At 41.3% G+C, this 10,464-nt stretch overlaps 1 protein-coding gene across 4 annotated transcripts in view; it reads left to right on the top strand.

The window, feature by feature from the left end:
* Nucleotides 1-8,171, top strand: part of ano5a (anoctamin 5a) — an 86,978-nt gene extending 78,807 nt beyond the window's left edge. For 3 of the 4 annotated variants that reach the window (XM_045706231.2, XM_045706230.2, XM_082968182.1), the window contains exons 20-22: nt 1,931-2,036; nt 3,823-3,942; nt 4,420-8,171. In XM_045706231.2, coding sequence (XP_045562187.1) covers nt 1,931-2,036; nt 3,823-3,942; nt 4,420-4,527 — 334 coding nt within the window. In that variant the 3' untranslated portion in view covers nt 4,528-8,171. The remainder of the gene's footprint in view (nt 1-1,930; nt 2,037-3,822; nt 3,943-4,419) is intronic. The other variant, XR_014382365.1, reaches the window with a different exon arrangement.
* The last annotated feature ends 2,293 nt before the right edge of the window (nt 8,172-10,464 follow it).

The following is a 10,464-nucleotide window of genomic DNA, read 5'->3' as shown; positions in this document are numbered from 1 at the left end:
AGAGGTGGTGGTGGTGGTAATGGTAGTAGTAGTGGTGGTGGTAATAGTAGTAGTATTAGTGGTGGTGGTGGTAATGGTAGTAGTAATAGAGGTGGTGGTAATGGTAGTAGTAGTAGAGTTGATGTAGTGGTGATAGTAATACTAGTTGTAGTAGTAGTAGTGGTGGTGGTGGTAATAGTAGTGGTGGTGGTAATAGTGGTAGTGGTGGTGGTAATAGTAGTGGTGGTGGTAATAGTGGTAGTGGTGGTGGTGGTAATAGTGGTAGTGGTGGTGGTGGTAATAGTAGTAGTGGTGGTGGAAATAGTGGTAGTAGTGGTGGTGGTAATAGTGGTAGAGGTGGTGGTGGTGGTAATAGTGGTAGAGGTGGTGGTGGTGGTAATAGTGGTAGAGGTGGTGGTGGTGGTAGTAGTAGTAGTAGTAGTAGTGGTGGTGGTGGTAATAGTAGTAGTGGTGGTGGTGGTGGTGGTGGTAATAGTAGTGGTGGTGGTGGTAATAGTAGTAGTAGTGGTGGTGGTGGTAGTGGTGGTGGTAATAGTAGTAGTAGTAGTAGTAGTACTAGTGGTGGTGGTGGTAATAGTAGTAGTAGTAGTTGTAGTAGTAGTGGTGGTGGTGGTGGTGGTAATAGTAGTAGTGGTGGTGGTAATAGTAGTATTAGTAGTAGTACTTGTGGTAGTAGTAGTAGTAGTGGTGGTGGTAATAGTAGTAGTGGTGGTGGTGGTGGTGGTGGTGTAGTAGTAGTGGTGATGGTGGTAGTAGTGGTGGTGGTGGTAATTGTAGTAGTAGTGGTGGTGGTGGTGGTAATAGTAGTAGTAGTGGTGATGGTGGTGGTGGTAATAGTGGTGGTGGTGGTAATAGTAGTGGTGGTGGTGGTAGTAGTAGTGGTGGTGGTGGTAGTAGTAGTGGTGGTGGTGGTAATAGTAGTAGTGGTGGTGTGAGTAATAGTAGTAGTGGTGGTGGTGGTGGTGGTGGTGGTAATAGTAGTGGTGGTGGTGGTAATAGTAGTAGTGGTGGTGGTGGTGGTGGTGGTGTAGTAGTAGTGGTGATGGTGGTAATAGTGGTAATGGTGGTGGTAATTGTAGTAGTAGTGGTGATGGTGGTAATTGTGGTAGTGGTGGTGGTAATAGTAGTAGTAGTGGTGGTGGTGGTAATAGTAGTAGTGGTGGTGGTGGTGGTGGTGGTAATAGTAGTGGTATTGGTGATGGTGGTGGTAATAGTGGTGGTGGTAATAGTAGTAGTAGTAGTGGTGGTGGTGGTGGTGGTGGTGGTAATAGTAGTAGTAGTGGTGGTGGTGGTGGTAATAGTAGTAGTAGTGGTGATGGTGGTGGTAATAGTGGTGGTGGTGGTAATAGTAGTGGTGGTGGTGGTAGTAGTAGTGGTGGTGGTGGTGGTAGTAGTAGTGGTGGTGGTGGTAATAGTAGTAGTGGTGGTGTGAGTAATAGTAGTAGTGGTGGTGGTGGTGGTGGTGGTAATAGTAGTGGTGGTGGTGGTAATAGTAGTGGTGGTGGTGGTAATAGTGGTAGTGGTGGTGGTAATAGTAGTAGTAGGGGTGGTGGTAATAGTAGTAGTAGGGGTGGTGGTGGTGGTAATAGTAGTGGTGGTGGTGGTGGTGGTGGTAATAGTAGTAGTAGTAGTGGTGGTGGTGGTGGTAATTGTGGTGGTGGTTGTGGTGGTGGTGGTGGTAGTAGTAGTAGTAGTAGTAGTAGTAGTAGTAGTAGTAGTAGTAGTAGTACTAGTGGTGGTGGGAGTAATAGTAGTAATAGTGGTGGTGGTGGTGGTAGTAATAGTAGTAATAGTAGTGGATTGGGGGAGCGGGGAGACTATCTTTAATGTGTATGTATTTTCTTTGTATGTACCGTGACGACCGCTAACCACCAGCCCATGAGAAGCGGTATGTGTGTGTTTATAACAACTCCTGTTCCCTGTCCTCTAGGTACCGTGACTACCGCTACCCTCCAGGCCATGAGAAGCAGTACACTCACACCATGCAGTTCTGGCACATCCTGGCTGCCAAGCTGGCCTTCATCATTATCATGGAGGTAGGACAGACCCCTCTAGCTACCCTACTGGTACCAGCCATAGAAACAGAACCTATAAAACTGGCTTGGAACCTCTAACCAGGGCAATTTGACTGTTAAACTAATGAGTACCGTACTTGAATGGGGAGGCCCAATCTATAATAGATTATATATATATATATTAGATTATATATTATATATATATATATATATATATATATATATATATATTATTTTATTTTCGTGATTACGATCTTGTCTCATCGCTGCAACTCCCCAACGAGCTCGGGAGAGACATGACCCGGAGTGCTTAACCCGGAAGCCAGCTGCACCAATATGTCGGAGGAAACATCGTTCAACTGACGATTGAAGTCAACCTACAGGCGCCCGGCCCCCACAAGGCGGCGCTAGAGCGCGATGAGCCAAGTAAAGTCCCCCCCGGCCCAACCCTCTCCTAATCCGGATGACGCTGGGCCAATTGTGTGCTCTCCCTCCCTATGGGACTTCCGGTCACGGCCGGTTGTGACACAGGATCGAATCCCAGGCTGTAGTGAAGCCGCAACACTGCGATGCAGTGGCTTAGACCACTGCGTCACTCACGAGAACCACCGGTCATTTTAACCGACTCTGCTCATACTTTTCCCTTAGTAGTCAGTCACTAAATAGGAATGCTTAGATTCCTTCTGTGGTCTGCAGTATCTGTCCCCAATCATGACCAGCTGTCTACAGTATCTGTCCCCAATCATGACCAGCTGTCTGCAGTATCTGTCCCCAATCATGACCAGCTGTCTACAGTATCTGTCCCCAATCATGACCAGCTGTCTGCAGTATCTGTCCCCAATCATGACCAGCTGTCTACAGTATCTGTCCCCAATCATGACCAGCTGTCTACAGTATCTGTCCCCAATCATGACCAGCTGTCTGCAGTATCTGTCCCCAATCATGACCAGCTGTCTACAGTATCTGTCCCCAATCATGACCAGCTGTCTACAGTATCTGTCCCCAATCATGACCAGCTGTCTACAGTATCTGTCCCCAATCATGACCAGCTGTCTGCAGTATCTGTCCCCAATCATGACCAGCTGTCTACAGTATCTGTCCCCAATCATGACCAGCTGTCTGCAGTATTTGTCCCCAATCATGACCAGCTGTCTACAGTATTTGTCCCCAATCCGCCCACTCGTTTGATTTACGTTTGGGTTGTTACTGTATTTCCAGTGTGAGTCAGAGGTTACGTTTGGGTTGCTACTGTATTTCCAGTGTGAGTCAGAGGTTACGTTTGTGATGTTACTGTATTTCCAGTGTGAGGTCAGAGGTTACGTTTGGGTTGTTACTGTATTTCCAGTGTGAGCAAGAGGTTACGTTTGGGTTGTTACTGTATTTCCAGTGTGAGTCAGAGGTTACGTTTGGGTTGTTACTGTATTTCCAGTGTGAGCCAGAGGTTACATTTGGGTTGCTACTGTATTTCCAGTGTGAGGTCAGAGGTTACGTTTGGGTTGTTACTGTATTTCCAGTGTGAGCCAGAGGTTACATTTGGGTTGCTACTGTATTTCCAGTGTGAGCAAGAGGTTACGTTTGGGTTGTTACTGTATTTCCAGTGTGAGTCAGAGGTTACGTTTGGGTTGTTACTGTATTTCCAGTGTGAGCCAGAGGTTACATTTGGGTTGCTACTGTATTTCCAGTGTGAGCCAGAGGTTACATTTGGGTTGCTACTGTATTTCCAGTGCGAGTCAGAGGTTACGTTTGGGTTCCATCTCTTCACTTCCTAGTTATTTGATTGGTTGATTGGTCTTCTCTCGTCTCTCAGCATGTGGTGTTCATGGTGAAGTTCTTTGTGGCATGGATGATTCCTGACGTTCCCGCAGAGGTGAAGGCCAGGGTCAAACGGGAACGCTACCTCATCCAGGAGTACCTCCATAACTACGAGGTATTTATCCTCATGAAACATTCAACACATGTATTTATTTATTTTAATATATTTAACCAGGTAACCGATATAATACAAACACACACCTTCAAAACACATCATTCAAAACACATCATTTAAAACACATCATTTAAAACACATCATTCCAAACACATCATTCCAAACACATCATTCAAAATACATCATTCCAAACACATCATTCAAAATACATCATTCCAAACACATCATTCCAAACACATCATTCCAAACACATCATTCAAAACACATAATTCAAAACACATCATTCAAAACACATCATTCAAAACACATCATTCAAAACATATCATTTAAAACACATCATTCAAAACATATCATTTAAAGCACATCATTCAAAACACATCATTTAAAATACATCATTCAAAACACATAATTCAAAACACATTTAAAACAGATTCATTCATCCAGTGTTTATCTGGGTCTTTGTTTCTTTAACCTCAGGTGGAGAATCTGAAGATCCAGCTAAGCCACAGGAACGATGACTGCTCCTCCAACCCCGTGGACTACCCCGACATATCCCGGCGCGAAGTGTTGTCCGAGTGTCTCTAGCACCCGTCCTCGCCCTCCGCCCACTCGTTTGATTTTGGCTCATGTTCATTAGGGCACACGACAGAAAACTTTTTAAAACGTTTTTCAACAGGAAATTTAAATTAGTGTTTTGTTATTGGACAAGTCCGAGATAGGACAATTCCCAGTTTTGTTTTGTTCCGTTTGGTGCCTAATGAACAAGACCCTGTTCAGATTGGGCTGGGGCCTGGGCTGGTCTTAAGGAGATTCTCTATAAACTATCCTGGACGGTGGGAGATCTGTAAGGGCTCTGTCTGCTTGTGGAGTGTAGAGGGAAATCCTCACAGAAATAGCGCTTTGAGTACCTCAGTTGGTAGAAAGGCGCTATATAAATCACATTCATTATCATCATCATCATTAAATACAAGACGATACTACATTTAGTGACATGTTTAAAGCAGTACCAGATCTGTCCATGTGTGGTCTATGGATTTCAGATCTCATCTTCAATCAACCACCATTCACTTCCATCCACACTAACATACTAAGGCTGCATTTACACAGGCAGCTCAATTCTGATCTTTTTTAAATTTTTTACACTAATTGGTGTTTTGACCAATCACATCAGATCTTTTCACATAAGATTTTTTTCAGAGCTGATCTAATTGGTCAAAAGACCAATTAGTGAAGAAAAAAAAAAGATCAGAATTGTGTTGCCTGTGTAAATGCAGCCTACTAGATGCAGACTACAGCAATAGAGTCCTTCTGACTGACAACATGGGGGAAGCAGGGAGGAAACATGGCTGCTTGCATGGCTGTACCTGTAATACTCTTCGTTTTAAATCACAGGTGTTGGGGTGGTAAAGCATTACAAAATAATGCGTTGGAGTACTCAGAATACTTTTTTTTTGTGGTAACGAGTAAACTAACGCGTTAGTTTTTAAATGTAAGTAGTCAGTTACTTAGTTACTTTTTCAAATAAGTAATTTTACAATATTATTTCTCCTTTTCTTTGTTAGCTGTTAGTTAGCTAGCGAGATGGCAAAGACAACAGCCTTTATTGTGGAAGTATTTGCATTAGTTTGAACTGGTAGAAGAAAATGACAGATGTTACCCCTCGAATATTGACTGAAGGCCCTTGCAGGATTCAACACGCCTCCGGGATTTACTCATTTATTGTCTTGTAATAAAACAAACCGCGTAGCGAGGTGATCAAGTTAGGCTCAGTTGATAAGAATGGATATTTATCCTGCTTCGTCTTCACCATTAATTATACAGGAAATGGCACTACAATTCCACAATGGGATCGTATAGTTTAATAAATTCCAGTTCGTATCTGTTTTTAATAACAGATTGGTAGCCTGGTGTCGTTGAATTTGAGCTGACCTTTTACTGAGCCCAGTTGGTTTTATATAGATATTTACTTATGTGGAAATAATTCAAGAAAATCATTTATTTTAAGTATTGTAAATGAAATATTGCGTCTTGTCAATATGACTTGAGTTAGGCTACGGATATGCAAGCCATTGAAAGGTAGTTTTCGCCCTCTACTGGGCATAAGAAGGAATGACTCGTTCTCTTCAGAGGGTTGTTTTTGGAAACGCAAAAGTTACTTTCCGTTCTTTTAATGCAAGTAACGTTATAACGTAACTCATTTCTTTTAAAAGTAACATTCCCTGTAAATCGTTATGTCCATTTCATATTCATATCTCCTCTCCCTTATAAGTTTAAGGGAGAGGAGATAAGTTCTGAAGGAGAGGAGATAAGTTCTGAAGGAGAGGAGATAAGTTCTGAAGGAGAGGAGATGAAGAAGTGATGAGACTTTTCTGGTCATTCACGATCACAATGCTGTACAAACACTGTGTTAACTCCAGGCAACTTTAGCTAGCTCTCAGCCAATCACACCAATGCAATCACTGTGTTCATTTTGATACTATAAGCAACCAAAGACAAAATGCCTTAATATTTTTTTTAAATTCATTGTTAAATGAGTAAAGAGGCTACAGTTTGTTAAATGTTGAAGTAATATCACTTGAACGTTTCAATGTATTTACTAATCTTCTGCAACTAGCCAACTTAGCTTCTGTCCAAGGCCAAGTATCAGGCGATATGTGAAAAGTATGACTTTATTCACATGGCAATCATTTCCTTATTTCAGAAGTCAGGATTTGGGCAGGAGAGGAGAGTGGGCAGGAGCAGCTGGTGTTTACTGTTGACTGTGTGTGTTCTGTTCTTTAAAGATGAGTGAAAGAGAAAGAGAGAGAGAGAGAGATAGTAGAGTGAGGGAGAGATAGATAGATGAAAGAGAGGAGATCAATCTCTTTTTAATGTGCCTCTGTTTACCCACTCATTAGCACTAATGAAATCTTAGCTTGTCCTCACCTACTGGGGCTAGTCATGTCCCTCATACCGCCATACTTCTCTCTCTCTCTCCTTCCATCCAAAACACATTGCTCTCTCTCTCTCTCTCTCTCTCTCTCTCTGTCTGTCTCTACTTCCATCCAAAACACATCGCTCTCTCTCTCTCTCTCTGTGTGTCTCTCTCTGTCTCTCTCACTCTATCCATCCATCCAAAGCACAGCATTTAGCCTTTCATCACGACTGGTTAGATTTTCTGGTTCTATGTTCGTGATGAAAAAAGAAAGATAAACATTATATATATATATTTTTTTTTTTGTTGCACAAAGCACTTATAAATGACACTAGCTGATTGCTGATCTGTTTCTGCTGTGTGACACGAATGGAGTTGACGAGACAGTACAAACAGATTATTCACGGTGAACGCTGCATACTGTATGTCGGCTCAAATTACTTTCACATTTCAATTGCACTATATACCACAGATCTTCAGTGCTACAGATTGAATCGAGCCCTTTAATGTTTATCCACAAGGAACAACCTATTGTACTGTAGATGTTGAAGAGTTATAATTCAATGAAATATATTTCAAATGGATCCCACCTTTTTAATCACACATAATTACATATGTTTGGACTTGAATCTAGAGTCTAAAAAGAAGGAGAATAAGAGAACCGGTTGAAGCATGTACAGTGAGTAAATTGTGACATTTTTAAGCGTTCTTTTAGTATTTTTTTGTTTATTGAATGAAGGATATGTTTCCAAAGGTATAAATGTACTACCTATGTAAGAATATCAACTTTAGAAGTCATTGTTTTCTTTATGATAGCTGGCTATACCTCAATCTCAGGCTGAACATCCTAACATAGAATGTTTGGTATGAAAAGAAACCCCAAATGTGTTTACAATATCAAGTGACATGTAAACACCAGTAGCCTACATTTGACTGATCGAATGTGCTTTCCAATGCTGTGGGCTCTATGAAACTAATGCTTGTTCGTGCCTCAAAATATCACCACTCTATAGAATCTTTTTTGTATCCTAAAAGTATCTCTTTGTTCATTTCTTATGTTTTTCCCTCTTGAATATCTGTTTTCATCCTTTTCTGTATGTTTTATTGCTAATGTATTTTATTGCATAAATCTGTATTTAAAAAAAAGAATATTGATGTTGGATCTTGATTTAGAAAAATTGGGTGTTTTTAATTTGTTTGGCTTTTTCTATAATTTTATTGTGATACACTGCCAATGTATGCTCGATAGTTTTCACTGTTGGACTGTATTATGCCTCAATTGTAAAGTGAATAAATTGCCAAACAATTACCAATAGATTTGAGTCTTAGAATCATTGTGCAGAAAAGGCCTTAAAACCTCTTAAGGATCCGCCCCTTTCAAAAAAATGTTTTGCCTAAAATGACTTACCCAAATCTAACTGCCTGTAGCTCAGGACCTGAAGCAAGGATATGCATATTCTTGGTACCATTTGAAAGGAAACACATTGAAGTTTGTGGAAATGTGAAAGGAATGTAGGAGAATACAACACAATAGATCTGGTAAAAGATAATACAAAGAAAAAACAAACCGTTCTTTTGTATTTTTTTCTACCATCATAATTGAAATGCAAGAGAAAGAACATAATGTATTATTCCAGCCTGAGTGCAATTTAGATTTTGGCCACTAGATGTCAGCAGTGTACGTGCAAAGTTTTAGACTGATCCAATGAACCATTGTATTTCTGTTCAAAATGTTGTGTGAAGACTGCCCAAATGGGCCTAATTTGTTTATTAATAACTTTTCATGTTCAAAATTGTGCACTCTCCTCAAACAATAGCATGGCATTATTTCACTGTAATAGCTACTGTAAATTGGACAGTGCCGTTAGATTAACAAGAATTTAATTTTTCTGCCAATATCAGATATGTCTATGTCCTGGGAAATTTTCTTGTTACTTACAACCTCATGCTAATCGCGTTAGCCTAGTATACTGTAGCATTTACTGTAGTGTTTTTGCGTACTGTAGTATACTGTAGCAGTTACTGTAGTGTTTTTGCATACTGTAATATACTCTTGTAATTATTGTAGTGTTTTGGGGGATATTACTGTAGTATTTAGTGTTTTTGATTTATTATCTTTGAGATAGAAGTGGAGGCTTTCTCCTTCTGGAAACATACTGGAGAAATACTAAATGACCAAATGTTCCATAACCTGTAGGTTTGTAGGTAGGTCTGGGTTCTGACAGGAGAGTTCAGAGCTTTTGATCTTGTCTATGCCCATAGGGAACACAATATATGGTCTGTACTTGGCATGTAGGTTTCTCAATTATGTGTGGCACAAATTGGGATATGAGAGAAGGGAATGAGCAGGGTATATACAAATTAAATACTGTAGTATTAATTCTAGTTTTTTTATCTGGTGTTTTTTGCGGACATTTCTACTGTGTTTTTTGTGTGGATAATACTGTAGTATAGATCGAGGGATACTACAGTGAGCAGTATAATTCTATAGTAAGTACTGTAGTATTCTATAGTAAACTGTAGTATTTGTTTTATGTGGTCTGTATGTGTTGTTAGAGAATCCTGAGGAGAGCCTTCTCTTCTCTGTTACTCCTCCTACGCGGGCTTCGTCTTCCCTCAAACCTCCATCTGTTACTGCTGTGTCCGCAAATGGTTATTCATTAAAAAGGGATTGTACAACTTGATGTTAGGTGGTTCCTCACCCGGGAAAGTAGTTTTATGGGGTTCAGGAGAAACTGTATATGTCACTAAGTCAATGCGTACAGGTGGTATTGAAACCATTTTCCTGGCGTTGCTAAACGCTACGCTCAACCAACTGAGCTCCAGAGGACCGTCTGTAATCCATGATTCGGTTTTTCTAATCCTATCACTTTTAATGATTGTTAGCTAGTGGTGGCTAAAGTTAGCAGGAGTTTGTGGTGACTGTTTAACCCGAACCATGGATTACAGTTTCTCCTGACCCATGAGACTACTTTCAGGGCGAAGAATCCTGAAGTTGTACAATCAAGTTGTAAAATCCTGAACTTCCCCTTTTAAATTATTGGAAGAATAGAGTGTGCGACTGACTAAATGTATTTATTTTTTACAGAAGTTTACTATTCCGTCAAACAATACCTCTCCAAAATGTTGGTACTGTATGTGCGACAACTCATGCTGCCGCCGCAGTGTCAGAGAGCTCCACCTCCGCAGACGCCGCCCGCAGAAACACCTCCACCACAGCAGGGGGCGACGTCTCCGTCTGACCCTTGTCTTAACAGTCATGCTCATAATCTTCGCCCTCTTCTACCTGTCATACCACATGACCAGGAACGCAGCCATCATGATGCGAATGGTGTACCCAGGCCGTCCGCGTCCTAGCAGCCCGTAGACCTGGCATTCTCCCTGGAGATCTGTCTATGTAGCCTGAACACCTGCGTCAACCCGCCTGTTTAGCTGCTTTTTTGGACAACAGTTTAGAAAAGAGTTCCAGGCAGCACTCAGGTGTGAGTCGTGTGACGTCAGTAACAGGGATGTTTGAGAGGGAAAGGAACCAGAGGACCATTGGGCGTGGCCAGAGCTTGACTGCTGTCACTCCACAGTGAATGTTGACGGAAGAGAACATGGTAAAT

Source organism: Salmo salar, chromosome 23 (genome assembly GCF_965601325.2).
Source record: "Salmo salar chromosome 23, fSalSal1, whole genome shotgun sequence".
Classification (NCBI taxonomy): Eukaryota; Metazoa; Chordata; class Actinopteri; order Salmoniformes; family Salmonidae; genus Salmo; species Salmo salar.
Note: the sequence above shows the minus strand (reverse complement) of the source record. Positions and strands in the feature narration are given on the sequence as shown.